Source organism: Oryx dammah, unplaced genomic scaffold, assembly GCF_014754425.2.
Source record: "Oryx dammah isolate SB20612 unplaced genomic scaffold, SCBI_Odam_1.1 HiC_scaffold_5, whole genome shotgun sequence".
Lineage (NCBI taxonomy): Eukaryota > Metazoa > Chordata > Mammalia > Artiodactyla > Bovidae > Oryx > Oryx dammah.
The window spans coordinates 82548125-82569323 of NW_024070189.1; the positions used below are offsets into that span (position 1 = coordinate 82548125).

Consider the following 21199-nt stretch of genomic DNA (forward strand, 5'->3'; position numbering starts at 1 on the left):
TGGACAAATGTTTTGTTAAAGTGGAGTTTCATATCTTTTCAAAAATTGGTGCTTTTTAAATAAAATTTTGTGAAAAGAATGTCTTTTCTCCAAACAGAATAAAGTTTAATGTTGGTTGTATTTTTTCATGCTGCATATGCATCTGAGGATATGTAGGCTTCCTATTTCGATCCCCAAGCAGATTTTGAGTGGGATAGGTTTCAGGTTGAGGGGATCAAGCCTACATAGTATATTCCTTCGGGAAAATGACTTTCCTCTGACTTTTGCCTTGTCAGTACATTAGTAAGGAAACTTCTGTTGGAAAATTTGGATTTGTGTGTTTTCATTAGAAATTGTGTACAGGTGCTGATGTGCTACAATTGGGACACTTGTCAAGCATGTGTCTCATTAGCCTGAGAGATAGTAGTACTCCTTACTTTTTGTGATTTGGGACAGGTAACTTCAGTTCTTTGAACCTTCATTTCCTCATCTGAATAATTGGGATAAGATGTAAGTAGTTGTTTTCTGAATCTCAGGAAGAATGAAGAAACTCAGACCTTTTTCTAGTGTTTCATTTACTTGTGTTATATTAATGGGTGAGTTTTTAGCAGGATTGGCAATTTGAAGCAATTAGGAAGCATACTGAAATGCAGTGTAAATCACAGAAGCTATTTATTTTTCTCTTACTTTCCTCAGGGGAAAAGGGAGTGGTGGGGACTTACTGTATATTGGACTTACTGTATATATTTATTCTGTTGACTTTATACATATTTTGGTCACAGAGAATAAAATTTAGGTGCATAGACTAAACAATCCTGCAGGTTGTTTTAATATTCATATTTTCTAGTTTTCAAATCTAAAATAATAAATACTAATCTGCTCTAGGGACTTTTCTTTGTATGTAGTATAGTTAATTAAAAAAAAAAACCTCCAAAAACCTTGATCTCATGTATTATTTGGTCTTCTATTTATGTCCTGATTTTGCCCTGGTAGAAACAAGTTGCCAGTAACTCCCTAGCCTTAATATGAGAAGTATAAAACTTCATGGTAAGTATCACTTTAATTTTCAAGGGAAGAATGGGAAGGATTGCTGCCTAGAATTGGTATTAAAGTCTAGGCGACAGGTCCTAAGTAATGAAACCATCATGATGCTTCCTTCCCATGCTTTCAAAGGATGTTTGGTAAAGCAAGATAACTTTTGGAGTTGTTTATTTAAACTAGGAGGATGGACTAGGTATTCTCTTGGTGTACCCAGATTCAAGGAAGTAAACACACAGAATGAAAGATGAAGCTCTATAAAAATGTGCTCCATGTTTTTTCCCTGCCATACACTCCATATGCTTGTTCTTTTCATTTGTCCAGATGACGTCACCTCAGGTATTTTTGAATTAGGTATCTTTAGACTTTTACATCATCACTGAAGATGTATTTCTTGCACACTGAGAATGAGCCCTAAGTATCAATTGTGTGACAGGATCCTGTTGAACTGAAGTCGCCATATTTCTGGGGTCCACGGTTTCCTAATCGGAGTTTTTAACTCTCTACCCAACGACCCCCCGCCCAGTATATCTTTCTGATAAAACGGTTTGTGCTTTGGCAGTTATTGTTGGGGAATTAAAATATATATATATATATATAGCTACACAAAAATTATATGTACTTTATGGGAAATAGAGATAAACACAAAGAAGAAAATAAAAATCACCCTTAGTTCCATAAGTAAGAGTTCTGAAGTTTTCCTGTTTATATCCATACAATTAACAAAAATGGGTTTGTGATAAATATTGATGCGTAACCTTCTTTCATGCTACACTGCTTTGTGAACTTCTTTACCTGTCAGGACATGGGGTGTATCATCATTCTGAAGATCCATCAACAGCCTTTAGGGTAGGATTAGTTTACTGTGACCAAAGATGTAGGTTTTGCAGTGATTATATCTCCCTAATTTCTGAGAGGTCATAGAGGGCCATGATTATCTTCTCTCTTGCTGACAGTGTAAGATTTTTTTTCCTCCTGGTTAACCTAAAAATGGTTAAATGTTAACTAATTTTTTGGTTAAATGTTAACCACTGCATAAAGTAATGACAAATTTGCCAATTTTTGATTCCACTGACAGTATATGGGTGTACTTTTCTTGTTTCAGAGAATTTATTTTTAGTTTCTGGGGGAATTCTTTTTGTTCTTGATCATTTTTATTGTTACGGTCATGTTGCAAGCATAAAGGAGTAAGGAGTCACATTTGGGTCACAGTCTTAGGTTTTTGCTGATGTCTTTGCTGTAGACCTGAATGAAAGGGAGACTATCCCTAGCTAGTATGTTTACTTGGTCCTTTAAAATAAAATTTTGCCTTTACTGCATTTGCATTTGTTGCATTTATAGAATTACAGCACTTTTACTGCCAGGAGGAGACTTGGATCTCTGATCTATCCAGCCCACTTTGTGGGTTCAGAAATTGAGACCTAGAGAGCTTAGAATGCATGTGCAAGATGCAGGACAAAAAGAGCTGATGTTTATTTCGTGACTATTGTGTTCGCCAGATACTGTGCTAGATGCTTTACAGATACTGTCTTTCAAGCCTTACGATAACCTTGTTCAAAGGGTGAGGAAACTGGTGAAGTAACTGAGGCAGCTGTTTTGAAATACTAAGGCGATATGCTAATACATACCCAGGCTTCCCTGGTGGCTCAGTGGTAAAGAATGTGCCTGCAAATGCAGGAGACACAGGTTGGATCCCTGGGTCGGGAAGATCCCCTGGAGGAGGAAATGGCAACGCACTCCAGTATTCTTGCCTGGGAAATCCCATGGACAGAGGAGCCTGGTGGGCCACAGTCCATGGGGTCACAAAAGAGTCGGACATGACTTAGCGACTGAGCACATAAGCGCAGCTAATACAATGTAAGCAGTGCTGTGATAGCAGTATCCTCTTCATGCTGTGGGGGAAGGGGCTGCCAACCACGCAGGGCAGAGTAAGAGCTTGTAAAGCTGCTGCTGAGGAGACTTGGAGGAGGCAGGGAAATCTGAGCTGAATGTTGAGACATAAGTAGAATTGACTTCTAAATGGAAAACTTTAGAAGGGCAAACTCGAGCCGTATAGATGTATATAGAAACGAGGTGAGGGAGGGTTTAATTTTAGGTAATGAAGAGCCTCAAGAATTTCAGGCAGAAGACTGACATGATCAGTCTGGCTTTTGCGTGGAGGAAAAAAAAATACAGGTAGAAACACTAGTATGAGCATGTGGGGTCGTTCATGGCTGCTGAACTGAGGTAGGAAGTGGGAAAGGGCAGAGGTGGATTGAAGAGGTACTGAGTGTGCGAGGTTAGGGAAATTGGAGTCTTGGGTGATGGCTTCCATGCATGGGTGCTTGGGGAGATGGAGTTGCTCTTAACAGAGACTGGCAGGAAAGGACCAGATGTGAAGCATCCCACTCAGAATTAATGAGAAGTTAATGGTGTTAGTCAGTTAGTTGTTGCTAGATTGCTAGGTGGAGATGCCAGCAATTTGGAGGACTTCTCTGGAGCTCTGAGGAGAGACTTGATTGGAGATACAGTTTTTGGAGCCTGATACTGGAGAAGGAAATGGCAACCCACTCCAGTGTTCTTGCCTGGAGAATCCCAGGGGCAGGAGCCTGGTGGGCTGCCGTCTATGAGGTCGCACAGAGTCGGACACGACTGACGTGACTTAGCGTCATTGAGGGGTAAAGAGAGAAAAAAGAAGGACAAAGTCAGAGACATGGAAAACGTCTACATGTGAGGATGAGGTAGAGGATGGAAAACCTACAGCTAAGATAATAAGTAATAGCAAGAGAAGTAGGCCCAGAATTGAGTCATGGAACAAGGAGATTTACAAAGGAATGTTAGTGCAGTTCTGGTTTGATAAGGCCAAAAAGTATCTATCCATTGACTTTTGTTCATGGGAGCATATTGTTGACTGTGAGGAGCATCTAATGCTAGTCAAAGGCTGTTATTAAGGAAGAAATGGGAATAAACATGTAGGTCACAAAGGGTGTTTGATGTGAAAGGAAGAAGACATTCTTAAAGGTCGATTTAAAGTAGATTTTTATTTGATGTTTATGTAGCGAAACATTGGATAGGGTACCAGAACACTTATCCCTCTAAGATTCTGCACTAAAAAATGTGATTGTTTCCCTGCCTTTGTCTAAGACACTTTTAAGTAGCTTCCAGGACTGTGGCTTCTAGAGTAAAGAGTAAACTCCTGAGTATCACCTAATAGATTGACCATATAATTTAGCATCCAAACAGGGATACTTCTTTCTGTGTGTGAAAGAGAGAGCTATTGATAATTATGCTGGGACAACTGGTGCCCGTGGAAATTGCCCTAGACAGACTTGGACATAATGGTCATTTTACCTAAATGTTCTTCCCTTCATGCGCTGGCTCCTGAGTGACTCTCTGGCTTCAGCTTATACCGTTCTTGGCTTTGCTCCCTCCCCTCCAAACATGAAGTTTTTTATTCAGTCCCATCTATGGAAGATGAAGAATTGAGTTTTTTCATTCTATTCTTCATAATACAAATTCTTCTTCCTCTTTTCCTCCTAATAGTCATACATTATGTTTTAGTTGAGATTAGCTTTAGGTCAGTTTTTGGTATATAAAGTATTAATGAATGGTGTTCTGCTGCAAATGCTCCTGGAGCACCAATTTGCTCGTATGTGACTGGTAAATAGGGAAATGGTATAATTATAATTGGAGGTTGTATTGATTTATATGTGACTTTTCCCAGTAAAGGAGAGTCAGAATATCAAGAGTAGAGTTCAGAGGAAAAGAAAGCTCTGACTTCAATTCCATTTTAACAAAGTTAAGGATCCTGCACCCAGGATTCCCTCCCCGAGAGAGGTACTATACCTTTGTCCTTATAGCCTTGGTTGTATTCAGTCTATTTCTGTCTCTAATGTCTCAGTTCCTGCAGATCAGCAAGGCTTCTCTGATGCTGTGCGTCTCTGAGCATCTCTTGAGGCCGCTCTACCCACGCTGAACTGACTGTTTGCATTGCCCAAGCCATCTCCTGGGGTACTAATTATGTTACTGCTGGTGCGTTGGTTAGGGCTGTGTAACTTTTGAATGATTGGTTCCAACCTTATTTTCCCATTCTCTATTATTTTTAATGTGCAAGAGTTTTCAGAAACACAAATTGTATTACAGTAGAGAGGCCTATACTCTATGAACATAATCCTCAACAGAACTCAGTAGTGTTCTATAGTTTTCCTTTCCTGTACTGCTTTTCCTTTTGATTACCTATGAAAATAGTATTTTCCCCACTTACTTGTTGTTCAGTCACTAAGTCATGTCAGACTGTGAGCCCATGAACTGCAGCATGCCAGGCTTCTCTGTCCATCACTGTCTCCCTGAGTTTGCTCAAACTCATGTCCCTTGAGTCAGTGAAACCATTCAGCCATCTCATCCTCTGTTGCCCCCTTCTCTTCCCCTCAATTTTTCACAGTATCAGGGTCTTTTCCAGTGAGTCAGCCTTTTCACATCAGGTGGCCAAAGTACTGGAGCTTCAGCTTCAGCACCAGCCTTTCCAGTGAATATTCAGGGTTGATTTCCTTTAGGATTGACTGGTTTGACCTCCTTGCTGTCCAAGGGACTCTCAAGAGTCTTCTCCAATACCACAGTTCAAAAGCATCAATTCCTCGGCGTTCAGCCTTCTTTATGATCCAACTCTCACATCCATACATGACTACTGGGAAAACATAGCTTTGACTATATGGACCTTTGTGGGCAAAGTGATGTCTTTGCTTTTTAAAACACTGTCTAGGTTTGACATAGCTATTCTTTTAAGGAACAAACGCCTTTTAATTTTGTGGCTGCAGTCACCGTCTGCAGTGATTTTGGAGCTCAAGAAAATGAAATCTGACACTGTTTCCACATTTTCCCAGTCTATTTGCCTTGAAGTGATAGGACCGATTGCCATGATCTTAGCTTTTTGAATGTTGAGTTTTAAGCCAGCTTTTTCACTGTCCTCTTTCACTTTCATCAAGAGGCTCTTTAGTTTCTCCTCTTTCTGCCATATGGGTGGTGTCATCTGCATATCTGAGGTTGTTGATATTTCTCCCAGCAGTCTTGATTCCAGCTTGTGATAACTCTAGCCTGGCATTTCGCATGATGTAGTCTGTATATAAGTTAAATAAGCAGGGTGACAATATACAGCCTTGACGTACTCCTTTCCCAATTTGGAACCAGTCCATTGTTCCATGTCTGGTTCTAACTGTTGCTTCTTGTCCTGCATACCAGTTTCTCAGGAGGCAGGTAAGGTGGTTTGGTATTCTCATATCTTTAAGAATATTCCACAGTTTGTTGTGATCCACACAGTCAAAGACTTTAGCATAGTCAATGAAGCAGAAGTAGATTTTTTTTTTTTTAATTCCCTTGCTTCCCCCTCCCCCCCACTTATTTAGTTTTAACTATAAAGAAAGATGATGTCAGTTGCTAAGACATTGAGTCAGTAATAATCAGGAGGCTTTCTATTAGTTTTATCTTATTATGGAAATAAAATTTTGCATCTGTGCTTTTTTCTTGTCTAGTTGCATTGCATAAGCATTGATACTTTGGGTGTAGAATTCTAAGTTGTAAAGAATATTTCCTCAGGATTTTGAAAGCATGCTCTACGGTTTTCTAGCTTTTGTTGTTACTAAGAAGTACTAATGACTGAAAAGTTAAAGAGTTTGTAGGACATATCCTTTTGTTTTGGAGTACTTGTGGAAGGTGATGACCATCACAGCCACTGTCTGCCTTGGGGAGCTGGACATCTTGAATCTGAGGCTGCTGGTCTTGAAGGGTCTCCTGTGAAGGTGGGTGCCTGATGTGGTTCACTCTGGAGTCATAAAATCTGATGGTGAACATATCAGGAGTATCCATCTGCGCAAACTCTCCTTGAAGTGGACGTCTTGCCTGGGTTTCCATCACCAAGGCTTAGCCCCACCCAACAGCCTGTAAGCTCTGACTTCTCAGGCCTAGCATACAACCAGTGGGGCACACAGTCCCACCCATCAGCAGACAGGTTGCCCAAAGGCTTTCTAAGCCCACTGCTGTCTCTGGACACTTTAATATTGTTAAACTGGCAATTCTCCCCAAATTGACCCACAGATTCAATGCAGTCTCTCTCAGAATCACAGTTGTCTCTTTTGTAGAAATTGTCACGCTAAGCCTAAAATTTAAATGGAAATCCATGGTATCCAGAATAGCCAAAACAGTCTCAAAATTGGAGGAACGAGTTCCTGATTTCAAAATTACTATAGTAATGTATGTGGTGTTGACCCTACTTGTCAGCAGAGAAATTGCCATAAATACTAGGAAGGTAGCCCCATGATAGGTCCTTCTTTTGTATCATGGATGTATGGCAGCCCACTCCAGTGTTCTTGCCCGGAGAATCCCAGGGACGGGGGAGTCTGGTGGGCTGCCATCTATGGGGTCACACAGAGTCGGACACGACTGTTAGCAGCAGCAGCAGCAGCGAGAGTATATACTTTGCATCCAGAATCCTAGCTGCAAGAGATTCTGGCAAATGTAGTTTATGTTTTCTAGTTTAAGAAAGCGCAACTAGGAGGGTGGAATGGACATTGGGTGAGTCAGTTTACAGTGAGAGTTTCTCTCAAAGGTCTGATGACTGTTATATGTCCTCTGTATTCGGAAGCAGGGCTCTAAAAATGGGAAGCTGTATGCATGAATGGATGCATTCATGACTAAGCATCATTGTGTAACAGTGGAATCGTTTAGTTGGAAACTTACCCAGTGTCTGTCTTCAAGTCTTCTCTCTTGGGTTTTGTCTGTACAGTATGCTTTAAGCTGAGGGAAATTGAGAGGCAACATCAGCATCTGTAAAAGTCCACTGGAATTCTGCCTTTTCAGTATGATAGTGTGCCTTTGGCTGTTCAGGTGGCGCCGGGTCTGAGGTTCTGTTTTATTCCTTAGAGAGTAAACTTTTCCTTTTTCATCCTGGTGAATGAGGAGCCATGGGCCCAGGAACAGAGAGTATGGTCTGCTTAGCCTCTCAAATAGATTTTCATCCAGTCCTACTTCAGGTTCCTGGGGTATCTCTTGCTGTCAACAGTATCTGCAGTATAAATTAGGTTATTTAGATTTGGCCCTCTAGGGTTGCCTAAGCTCATTGTCACTCATCTAATTTTAGCTTCTAAAATTTTGTTCCTTCCTTGTCAGTTTGTTGCTCAGTTGTTGTGTTTTTGGATGGGGTAACAGTGGAGCCATGTTTAATGTGCCATTTTCACTGGGAAGTTACATCATGTGCTCTCACCGCACTGTGTACTTTTTCTGTTTCTTAGGGATGTTGCTGATAGGTTTGATTTGTTAAGACAATTTTGTGTGATTCGTTGGTTCCCCTGCTGGACTGGAGTCTCTCTGTGCACAGGGCTGGAGTCTGATTTTGCTGCTTCTTGCATCAGCACATTTCCTAGCACTCTCTAGGCTTTCCCCAAATAATTACTGACTTAGTAATAACCATTTTTGTAGGAGACTATTTTCTCTTTAGATTGGGTTGCACAAAACCCATAGAGGAACAATGAAATAACCAATGATAGTAATTGTATTGCTGGATAAAATTTGGGTTTGAAAAGTGATTTTCTGATGTGAAAAATGGCTGGTGACATAAAATCAGTCTCTTTCTGAACACTATGTAAAATGATCATCCTCCCTTTCTTTCTCTAACTCCTTATTCTGAATTATGTTTCTTTGAAATATTGATTATCCCTGCTATATATGTATTTGTGTCTCTCTCCAGTATAATGTACCTTCTGTAAGATCAGGGACTCTATATGTTTTGTTCATTGCTAGTTTCCACACACCCAGATCAGTGACCTAGCATAACAAAGTTGTGATTTTAGTTGTTTTTTTTTCCCCCAGTAAGTCACTTTTTTGTTAAAACTTAAGCTGTATTTGTCCATTCCTCTCTTGCATCTGTTTATGTCAGTGGATTTCTTTTGTTCAGAGAAATGGTTCTGTGGTCCAGTGTTGATCTTGCTTAATGTTTTTCCTAATTTTAATCTGATTGCAATTAGTGTTTACCTGATTTTGATTGGGTTGTTGCTAATGTGTTGACTGCTCAGTTTATTAATTTATGTTTAATTTTTGGCCACGCCACTTGGCTTGTGGGATCTTAGGTCCCTGACCAGGGATGGAACCCATGCCCCCTACAGTAGAAGCATGGAGTCCTAACCACTGGATCACCAGAGAATTCCCAGCTGCTCAATTTATTGAATGAGAAGCAGAATTTTATTACCACCAGAAATGATCCATTTTGGGTTTGTGCAGAAGCATCTTAGTCTTTTTGCTTTTGTCAGAGGAGACCCTTATTAGTGGAAATTGTGATCACATGACTTTGGTGACATTATATATTAGATTATACTTAGTTTGTAATTAATTTTCCTTGGTAGAAATACTGGGGATCACATCCTTTCTCCCTTTGGAAGGGAAGATACTCTGAGGACAGTATTGAGGCTGATAAATGAATGTTGGGGCAGATGCATTTAATATGCAGTTTGAGTCTATTACTTTAGATAGATTACCCAGTTTCAGGACAGAAGGGTTTTGTTTAGGCATATTAATATCCTTTATCTTAAGCCCAAACACAGTTCTGTCCCAGCCTCTGTGGGGTCTCTGGGTCCTGGTGCACAAAAGGTTTGTTTGAGCCCTCTGAGCGTTTCTGGCGGGTATGGGGTTTGATTCTAAACGCGATTTTGCCCCTCCTACCATCTTGCTGGGGCATCTCCTTTGTTCTTGGACATGGGGTATCATCTCAGAGCCACTCTCCAGCCGCACAGCCGCCACGCAGCCTCCGCTCCAGCACCTACCATCTTTCTAGGCCTTCTCTGCCCTTGGATGTGGGGTATCTCCTCACAGTCGCTCCCACACCAACTCATTTGAAAAGACCCTGATGCTGGGAAAGATTGAAGGCAGGAGGAGAAGGGGATGACAGAGGATGACATGGTTGGGTGGCATCACTGACTCAATGGACATGAGTCTGAGTAAGCTCCAGGAGTTGGTGATGGACAAGGAGACCTGGCGTGCTGCAGTCTATGGGGTCGCAAAGAGTTGGACACAACTGAGCAACTGAACTGAACTGAAGCCCAAAATAAAGTTTATTTTTGCACTAAAAGTCTGAACCATGGCTACATAATATAGGGCATGTTGATTCTGAACTCTGGGATGAAAAGTGCCTCAGAAGCTGGATTATTTGATAGTCATTGAATAATTGCGTTAGTGTTGAGTGGTGTTCAGCTGCCAGCAGACAGCTGTTCAGAAGAACTTTACTGTATATTAACACCAGAGCTCAAAGAGCTGGGCCTGATCAGCCTGGCTCTCCATGTAGAGTGGGTCTATTTTGAGGGATTTAAAAAGCCTTTGTGGATATGATTAAAAATAATTTTATAAAGAATGGTTCCTGTTACCTGATTGAAGGTAAAAAACTAAACTGACGTTTCCCTTTCATTCCCTGTAATTTGTTTTTCTAAAGAACGGTCCTGAAGTAAATGTTAGTGATGAGTGCTGAGTTAAGAAAGGTAGCTGGACACCTGCTGAGAACTCATTGGCGTGTTTTGTTTTTATTGGTCTTTCATCTTCTTTTGTAGTCTCATTTCCATCTAGGAGATTAAAAATTAGAAACATTATTAAGTCTGAATCTGTTGAGTAGCTACTCTTAAATAAGATGAACTTGACAATCTGTAATAGCTTTTCAAAATTGCAAATAAGTGATCTGAGCAACCAGAGTTGCCTAGTATTTTGCTATGGAATATTATGAGTGGGGTTTAAAACATACCTGTGAGTGGTTCCTTTTTGGTTTCCATAAGCTGTTGTCTGACATGTGAAGGCAGTAATTAAAAAGACCCAATACTTGTATTTCTGTTTTTATCTTTAGAAACGTGTTTCTTGCCTGTTCCCCGCCCCCCACCAGATGTATGGTTTTTTAAAGTCAGTATTCTAAAGTCTATCATTATTACAGTTTGGATGTATTTTTTTCATAAGAATACACATCTTCAACAGATTTTATTAATATAGCAAGCATTTGTGTATGTGTGTGTGTGCACGTGCGTTAGTTGCTCAGTCGTGTCTGATTCTTTGTGACCTCATGGACTATTGCCCTCCAAGGCTCCTCTGTCCATGGGATTTTCCAGGCAAGAATACTGGAGTGGGTAACCATTCCCTTCTCCAGGGCATCGTCCCAACCCAGGGATCAAACCCAGGTCTCCATCATTGCAAGCAGACTCTTTACCATCTGAGCCACTAGGGAAGCCCCTAGTTTTCTTGCCCTTATCTATTCTTGTATATTTACCTTTGGTAAATTTCCTGGAAATGCCATTTAATATCCGGAAAGTAATTTTGTATATCTTCTTCTAGTTATGTAACTATTCTGTAACACTTTGTTACTTATATTTCCGTATATGAGAATCAATGAACAAGGACAAAAGTATTTGAGGAAAAATTGAAAATTAATGGCACTTGTGAAAGAAGGAAGCCAAACCCAAATATATAAATTCTATCCTGAAAATGAACATGGAGTCTTCGTTCATGGGTATGTAGTAGGTGGTTTAGGGAACCTGAATTCAGGGACTTTTGGGGTTGTGTTACTAGTCAAGCTAGAGAGTTCATTCAGCTGAGCACTGTGCTATATACTGACTTGTATAAACTGACCGGTGAAAAGTTAACGGAAGGGCAGTAAGTTGCCAAGTGAAGTGCTCAGTCGTGTCCGACTCTTTGCGACCCCCATGGACTGTAGCCTACCAGGCTCCTTTGTCCATGGGATTTTCCAGGCAAGAATACTGGAGTGGGTTGCAATTTCCTTCTCCAGGAGATCTTCCCGACCCAGGGATTGAATTCGGGTCTCCCACATTATAGGCAGACACTTTACCGTCTGAGCTACCAGGGAGGTTGCCAATGCCTGACTAATTAAAACTGTTCTGTAACAAGTTTCAGATCATGTTCTAGTATGTATTTATCCCTCTAGTTCTGCTTAATTTCTGGTTCAGACTAATTCTTCATTCCCTATTTAAGTGGTCAACTTAATTTTTCAGGGTTTACAACTACAGTATGATTCATAATTGACTTTCAAGTCGTTATTATATACTTACTAGGTCTTAAGTGATTTTCTGTGTGTTATGTATAGGTGATGTGACTTTAGTTAGAATGTGCTCTATAGTTGCTGCCTGCCAATGATGGATATCCCCTAGGAGCTCAGTTAAGCATTCGTTTTCCAGCAATTGTGTAATTGGTTGCATTTTCTAATCTCCATTTATTTATTGGTGGGAGTAGTCTGGAATGGGTACACTTAAACAAATGAAGGCTACTGAGGGAGTGGGGTACTTGTCATCCGAGGAGAGAAGGTAGTGCAGAGTCCTCAGCAAACAGACACAGAGTCCAAGAGTCAGGCAGCTCAGTGCCGAAGCCACTGGGTTGAAATGCTGGCCCTAAAACTCGCCAAGTTCAGAGAGTTGGCAGGTTGAAAAACCAAGGTGGTTAAAGCAGTGGTTTTCTTGGTAGTCAGAGGTGGGCAGGAGTAATTCAGAGAGTAGCAGGCAATGAATTGTATTTAGGTTATTTAGTCCTACAAGCCTCAGGAGATTATAAGGACAGGTCCCAGATTTAGGTACCAGGTTCTATTGGGAAGTCCATTATTGAAGTTATGTCTGTTTCTCTTGATCCACCGAGATAGAATAACAGTGCTGTAAATGTAGCCTTCCCAGCTGATTTTTTTTAATGGTCAGATATTTGATTAGACCTGGTTACTTGCTATGAATGAAATTCAAGCTTGTTTAGTCCCCAGGTTGTGTCTGACTCTTCGCAACTCCACGGACTGTATCCTGTCAGGCTCCTCTGTCCAAGGGATTTCCCAGGCAAGGATATTGGAGTGGGTTGCTATTTCCTTCTCTATGACTGAAATTCAAGCTTTACTTGAAATGAAACTAATTTTGTTTATTAAGGGAGGAGATTCATAATTTGAGTGTTGGCTATGTTTTATAAACCTTTTTTTTGTTGCTGCAATTTAAAGTTTTGGTTCTTAGGTAAATACCTCTGGTAAATGGGTATGTTTCCTGACTTATACTCAGCATGTGCATGTGTGAGAACATCGCCTTTGAATAAGCAGGTCAGTAACTGAAGAAATTCAGTTAGGAAGTGTAGTCTCAGAAGAATGCCCACCGATGTCTCAAGTGATACTTCCTCACAACTTTGGATTCCTGTCTAAGCTATTCTTTGCTGCGAGCAGTGTAAGATGTTGCTCTGTGCTTGGGTGACGCATCCTCACATGTGTGTATTCTATGATGTCACTTTTGCAGGTCTCTGGACTTTGTGTGCTGGTAGTTAGACCAAGACTTCCTGCGTGCTCTGTAAAAATAATGTTATTTATTTCTGGCTGTGCTGGGTCTTCATTGCTGTGTGGGCTTTTCTCTAGTTGTGGCGAGGAGGGGCTCTCTGTAGTTGCCACGTGCAAGCTTCTTGCTGCAGTGACTTCCCTGTTGTGGAGCAGGGGCTTTAGGGCGCAGGCTTCAGTTGCGGTTCCCGGCCTTTAGAGCACTGGCTCAGTAGTTGTGGCGAGGGGCTCAGTTGGCTCCGTGGCATGTGGGATCCTCTCGGACCAGGGATGAAACCTATGTCTCCTGCGTTGGCAGGTGAATTCTTTACTACTGAGCCACCAGGGAAGCCCCTCCTAATATTTACTGACTTAAATATTAGTCAGTGATGCAGAAGAATTTTGTAACCATTAAGTAATTTTGAGTTAGTAGCTTTTGTAAATATTGTGCAATTCTCTATAAAATATGATTGTGTTTCAAAATCCATTATATTGCGCTATTTCTCCCTTCCAACTCTGGTCATTTATATTGTGGGGTAAAGTAATGGCTCTTCCACAAGTACTGATTCTTTTCTATGGTGTTCCTAGCTTTGAGACCCAGCACGTTTATGAATTAGGCATTTTTGTTACAAATTAATAACTGTATGGGAAGTTTTTTTTTTCTCCTACAGTTGATTTTTCCCCCCTGCGTTTCTAAACAAAGTCTTCAGTGAAAGACTGCCATCTTGTGGTTTTTAAAAATACAGAATTTAAGAAAAAAATTCTTGTTATGTGACTGCTGAGATTTTGTATGTGTATGTAGTTTTTTATAATACCAAAATGAGCGAAAACTGAGTACTATTAAATCTTCTCTTTTCACTACCTTTGCTTATCCTTTGGATAGTTTTTTCTTCATTTTATTATGGTGTTGATATAACTATTTTGAGGATTTCTGTTAATTAAAGATTCCTCTGTTGACCCACTGTCAAACATCAGTAGTAGAAATACTTCTCTATAATAGCAGTTTTAATTAAGAACATATATTGAGAGTTTTTATATTATTAAGGCTTTCCAGTATGACCTATTAATGATAATAGAATTATTTGGATGAAAAAATACTGATCTTTACAATATAATTATTTGACAAACTATATCCTAAGGAATCTTAATTTTATAATGTAGAATTCCATTTAATAAAAAGTGATATTTAGAAATAAAATACACCTTCATTCTAATTTCATTTTTGGATAGTTGTTAGTATAAACTGAAAAAAATTATTTTCTTCAAAATACTAGGAAGCCCCTTATTTGTAGTTAAGGAAGTTTTAAAACCACCTCTTGGGTAAGAAATGGAAACTACTTGCAAGCTTGGGGTCAGTTCTTAGGTAATGTCTAAGAAGTGTCTATCAATATATATCAACAAGTCATAACATTACTTTTTGAAGTAACTTTTCATTTTCATTTATTTAATCTCATCATTTATCTTGATTTATGTCTCCTGTATGTCTTGATTTTTAATATTCATTGTATTTAAAAATAACAGGTTTTCATTTCTTCAGAAATGTTTTAGTGAACCATATAGACACCTCTTTATAAAACAAGGCTTGTGTTCTCCCTCAGAGACAACCAGAGTCTGATACTTTTGGCCTCTGGACATCTTACAGCTAGAGTCATTGCTAATCAGGGAAGGGTGGTCTTTGAAGGAAGAAGTTATTATCCACCAAAGATAGCACTCCAGATAGAGTGCTCCCGAATCACTCCTGTGATTTTAGTAGCTTATGGCAGCCTTTATTTAAATTGCCTCCTCTTTTGTTTCCCCCTTAAACAGGGAGGGAGAATGGTTCAGATCAGGTGTATAATATGATGTCTTGCACTTTCTCAAATGTTTTGCAGTTATGCTAAGAAAGAATCTGATCTTAATGGAGCCCAGATCAAGCTTCGAGAATACGAAGCAGCGCTGAATTCGAAAGATGCAGCTTTGGCGACTGCGCTTGGTGATAAGAAAAGTTTAGAGAGTGATTTGGAAGATCTGAAGGATCAGATCGCCCAGGTAAGTTAGACTCTGCTCTTGAGCTGTATTTTGCAGGTTAATTGCCCCGTCTGTCTTGATTGTAAAACTTGATTTATGCTTTTTATCTTAAAAAAATTTATTGAGTTATTTTGGCCGCCGGCGGCGGGGTGGTGATTACACCTGCAAGGATAGACCTGAGCTAGCTGGCATGTAAAGCACCCTCACCTCTCAGTCATTGTATCTGGACTCTGCAGATCTTATTGCTGCCGTTCGTCCTCTCTGTTGTGCTTGTTGTGATCGTTTGTTTCTTGATCTCACAGCTTATTTCATTATTGTACCAAAATGTAGGGTAAAAAGAGAGAAGATGTCTTAATGGTGCTCTCCACACAGGAAAAAATGAAATTGGTAGCCAAAATCGTTCGTTTAAGTTTTGAAACGTAAGCCATAGGTATCTCTTCATCCCCTGTTGCCGTTTACTGGATTTGAGGGCTGTTTTGATGTGACACTCTGTGGGTGGGACCAGCAGTTGAACCCACACTTCTGTGATAAAGATTATCATGAGGGACTCTCATACATTGACAAATACATAGAAATTGTAATACTTGACTTGATTCAATCCATCAGTATCTATTAAATTCATTACTATTTTAAATGATTGCTGTATAATTTTCATTAGTTCTTTTTCCTTCTATTAGTTGGAAGCCTCTTTAGCTGCTGCGAAGAAACAGTTGGCAGATGAAACTTTACTTAAAGTGGATTTGGAGAATCGCTGTCAGAGCCTTACTGAGGACTTGGAGTTTCGTAAAAACATGTATGAGGAGGTAATTATATATAATTTTTCTTCTTTAAGGAATGGAAGGACCCCCAAAGGCTTTGTTATAAACCATACGTGTGAAAAAATGGGAAGAATTCTGTAGGCAAAGGATTTAAGGCACTGTTGCTAAAAAGGCTGCATGTAAGAATTCAAGGTGTTATGGTAAATTTATAAGCTTTTACTTCATCTAGGGCTTCCCTGATAGCTCAGTTGGTAAAGAATCCACCTGCAATGCAGGAGACCCTGGTTTGATTCCTGGGTCGGGAAGATCCGCTGGAGAAGGGATAGGCTACCCACTCCAGTATTCTTGGACTTCCCTGGTGGCTCAGCTGGTAAAGAATCTGCCTGCAATGGGGGAGACCTGAGATTGATCCCTGGGTTGGGAAGATCCCTTGGAGGAGGGAACAGCTACCACCCACTCCAGTATTTTGGGCCAGAGAATTCCATGGACTGTACGGAAACTGTATGGGGTCACAAAGAATTGGACATGACTGAGTGACTTTCACTTGTGCAATAATATAACTCAACTTACTTCATCTAACTTAAAAAGGTCTGGCTACAGCTGTTAATTAACTGTCAACCTCTTTAAGCATTTGTATTAGTGAATATTACTTCAAAATTTAGTATCTTAAAATCACAGACTTTTACTATCTTATAGTTTCTCAAGGTCAGGAATCTAAGAGCTGTTTAACTTGGATGTTGTCTTCAGGTCTCATGAGGTTGCAGTCAGGCTCTCAGCCTGGTCCGGAGGGACACTTCAGAGTTCACTCACAACTGTTGTCTGGAGATGCCAGTTCACCATTGGCTTCCTTGTGTGTATATATTGGTCGCTCAGTCGTGCCTGCCTCTTTGCAACCCCATGGACTGTAGCCCACTAGGCTCTTCTGTTAGGGCTGCTCATGATGGGATTCCTCCAGAGTGGATGATGAGGGGGAGAGAGAGCGAGCAAGGCAAGCCATATTGTCTTGTAGAGACTAAATCCCTAAGTGATATACTGTCACTCCCCATCACACAGATGAACCACGATACAGTATGGAACGGGGCTCACACAGGAGATGAACATAGCAGTCATTGGGGGCTGGCTACCCACAGCGTTTATAGTTATATGTGTGTATTAAAAAATATCTATCAGCCATAACTTCTGTGCTTCTGCCTTGAGGGGTAAAAGTAACAGCTGTTACCAGAAAAGACGTGTAGAGTAATACAGTTGAAAAAAGGCACATGTATATTTTCTCAAAATTGAAGAGGGTTTGAGAACATGCAGGTTAAAGAACATGCAGTTAAATACTTAAATGACTGTACAAAAAAGAGCTTCATGACCCACGACCCCCCATAATCACGATGGTGTGATCACTCACCTAGAGCCAGACATCCTGGAATGTGAAGTCAAGTGGGCCTTAGAAAGCATCACTATGAACAAAACTAGTTTAGATGATGGAATTCCAGTAGAGCTATTTCAAATCCTGAAAGATGATGCTGTTAAAGTGCTGCACTCAATATGCCAGCAAATTTGGAAAACTCAGCAGTGGCCACGGGACTGGAAAAGGTCAGTTTTCATTCTAATTCCAAAGAAAGGCAATGCCAAAGAATGCTCAAACTACCTCACAATTGCACGCATCTCACACTCTAGTAAAGTAATGCTCAAAATTCTCCAAGCCAGGCTTCAGCAATACATAAACTGTGAACTTCCAGATGTTCAAGCTGGTTTTAGAAAAGGCAGAGGAACCAGAGATCAAATTGCCAACATCCGCTGGATCATGGGAAAAGCAAGAGAGTTCCAGAAAAACATCTATTTCTGCTTTATTGACTATGCCAAAGCCTTTGACTGTGTAGATCACAATACACTGGAAAATTCTTCAAGAGATGAGAATACCAGACCACCTGACCTGCCTCTTGAGAAACCTATATGCAGGTCAGGAAGCAAGAGTTAGAACTGGACATGGAACAACAGACAGGTTCCAAATAGGAAAAGGAGTATGTCAAGGCTGTATATTGTCACCCTGCTTATTTAACTTCTTTGCAGAGTACATCATGAGAAACGCTTGGCTGGAAGAAGCACAAGCTGGAATCAAGATTGCCAGGAGAAATATCAATAACCTCAGATATGCAGATGACACCACCCTTATGGCAGAAAGGGAAGAGGAGCTAAAAAGCCTCTTGATGAAAGTGAAAGAAGAGAGTGGAAAGTTGGCTTAAAGCTCAACATTCAGAAAACTAAGATCATGGCATCTGGTTCCATCACTTCATGGCAAATAGATGGGGAAACAGTGGAAATGGTGTCTGACTTTGTTTTTCTGGGCTCCAAAATCACTGCGATGGTAATTGCAGCCATGAAATTAAAAGATGCTTACGCCTTGGAAGGAAAGTTATGACCAACCTAGACAGCATATTAAAAAGGAGTGACATTATTTTTCCAACAAAGGTCCGTCTAGTCAAGGCTATGGTTTTTCCAGTGGTCATGCATGGATGTGAGAGTTGGACTGTGAAGAAATCTGAGCGCCAAAGAATTGATACTTTTGAACTGTGATGTTGGAGAAGACTCTTGAGAGTCCCTTGGACTGCAAGGAGATCAACCAGTCCATCCTAAAGAAGATCAGTCCTGGTTGTTCTTTGGAAGGACTGATGCTAAAGCTGAAACTCCAGTACTTTGGCCACCTCATGCGAAGAGTTGACTCATTGGAAAAGTCTCTGATGCTGGGAGAAATTGGAGGCAGGAGGAGAAGGGGACAACAGAGGATGAGATGGCTGGATGGCATCACTGACTCGATGGACATGAGTTTGAGTGAACTCCGGGAGTTGGTGATGAACAGGGAGGCCTGGCGTGCTGCGATTCATGGGGTCGCAAAGAGTCGGACACGACTGAGCGACTGAACTGAACTGAACTGAACTGAATGTTAAAAATGGTGACTAACAATTTTAAAATAGGAATTTATTATGGAAGTTAAATAATTTTAGTTTGAGAAAAATAGTTTAATAGAAATTGACCATTTTTACTGGGTATTGTGGGGACAAAGTGCACTCATTGGATAAGCAGCCAGACTTTGGACAGTTCTTGAGTTGGTTTCTTATTTAAAAATGAAATATCAGTTCCTGCTGTTTTTTCCCCAAGAAGTGGTAAGGATCAAAGTAAAATACCATGTGTGAAAGCTCCTTATAAATTACAGTGACTGCTATCATATAATTATTTACTACAGTTCATAAATTGAAGTATCTTTATGTTGACTTACATTTTTGTTTCATTTTGTTAAAATTTCCCACGATCTATTGTTTCTTAATTTTGAAGCTGTGTGGATTCCTGCATCTTTAAACCAGAGGTTTAGAATTTTTTTCTTTGCAAGTCATTTATTTTATGTAAAATACTAAGTGAAAAACAACATCACTAAAAAGTAAAAATTTAGTATTTTTAGAATGTTTGGGTAGCAACTTTGAATTTTGGGGTTTTGCCTTTTTGAGAATGAATTTAAAAAAATATTCCTCATTTCTTTTTTTTCCCATAGAGGGTCAAATTCTATTCAGTAAATATACCTAGATTCCTTATTATGAACAGTTAAGGGGTAAGAGGAAGGAGAAAAGCAACAAAAAGAGGAAGGGAGGCAGATGAAGGGCAAAATGGCTAGTAGGTACCTGATACTGGTTGAACTAAACCTTTTCATTTGCATATTTTTATGATTTAAGTAACATTCACTTCATATAGATATGAGCCCTAAGAGACTAGTAGCAGAACTGGGATTTGATCCCTGGTTTTCCGATTCTGTCCAGCTCATCTTCCTGTGGTTAAGAGAAAGATGAGGACATGTACAGAAAAACCGCATGCTGGTAGAGGATGCAGAAACAAGAAGTTCTTATATCCCCCTCTTGTGGCCTCTTTAATTATTGCCATTAAAGACAGATCTATTGTATTTTCAGAGCTAGACGCTAGAATGGAAATTGTATTCTTGGACTTGTGTTCCTAGCCATTCTAGTTTGGATAATTCCTTAAAACCTAATGTGAAGGATTATGCCTCTTATTTCCATTCTTTGATGGTGAATTGTCATATGTATTTGAGATAGAAAAGTAATATGGTCAATAAGATTCTGTATCAATTGATGTTGATACCTTAGCATCAACCAGCTATTAGGATGAGTCATGTAAATTAGCTTGCTCTGTCTTAGTATGTCTAAGACAAGTTTTATTTTATGCATAAATCTTCTAGTTGAAGTTTTACTGATAAGTTTCTAACTTTTCATGTGGAATTTTTTTTCAGAGTTATTCTTAGTACTACTGTCAGTACAATTTAGAAAAATAATTACCTGCTATTCAATATACCTAGTTAGAATGGCTGGAAAGCCTTCCAGCCATTCCTTGCCTTTAGAGAAATAAATAGCTGTGCTACTGAAAATAAACATAAAATTCCTAGGGTCTGAGATGCTACCATTTCTGTCATTAGTTCTGTCTCAAAAATCTTCTCATTTGAAAACGAAGGCAAAAAATTGTCTATTCACATGCTTGTCAGGACAGACATGAGGAGGTTGGTGTGTAAAACTTCAGATGGTCTTGATATCCGCCATGGTAAGTAACCTGGTTTTACATCATTTTTTTCTTCCTAGGAGATTAATGAGACCAGAAGAAAGCATGAAACTCGCTTGGTAGAGGTGGATTCTGGGCGTCAAATTGAGTACGAGTACAAGCTGGCTCAAGCCCTTCATGAGATGAGAGAGCAACACGATGCCCAAGTCAAGCTGTACAAAGAAGAGCTGGAGCAGACTTACCATGCCAAGGTGAGCAGACTGCCCGGGACGGCTGGGGGCACGGGAAGCTTTTGTGTCAGAGTCTCCCCGGGAACAGAACTTGATAGTTGGTTTGTTCTAGTTTTATTAAATGAATTCCTGCGGTCTCCATGAATATAGAAAATTGATTTTTTTTTAAGAAAGCAATTTTTTATAATGTAAATGTTAACTAGAAATTAATCAGAGAAAGTAGGATTATTCCACTTTTACAAAAGGTATGGTCTTTAAACTCTTTGTCCAATTGATCATTTGTGTCAAGTTATATTAGTTAAACTCCAGCCATCTAAAAGTAAATTTTCATTCAGTAACAAGTACTAACCTTGTTGGACTGCATCTAA

The 21199-nt window shown here is 39.9% G+C and overlaps 1 protein-coding gene across 1 annotated transcript in view; it reads left to right on the forward strand.

The window, feature by feature from the left end:
• LMNB1 (lamin B1) overlaps positions 1 to 21199 on the forward strand; it is a 52805-nt gene that overhangs the window by 8232 nt on the left and 23374 nt on the right. The window contains exons 2-4 of the mRNA XM_040241745.1: positions 15163 to 15319; positions 15976 to 16101; positions 20682 to 20852. Of these exons, the coding sequence (XP_040097679.1) occupies positions 15163 to 15319; positions 15976 to 16101; positions 20682 to 20852 (454 nt within the window). The remainder of the gene's footprint in view (positions 1 to 15162; positions 15320 to 15975; positions 16102 to 20681; positions 20853 to 21199) is intronic.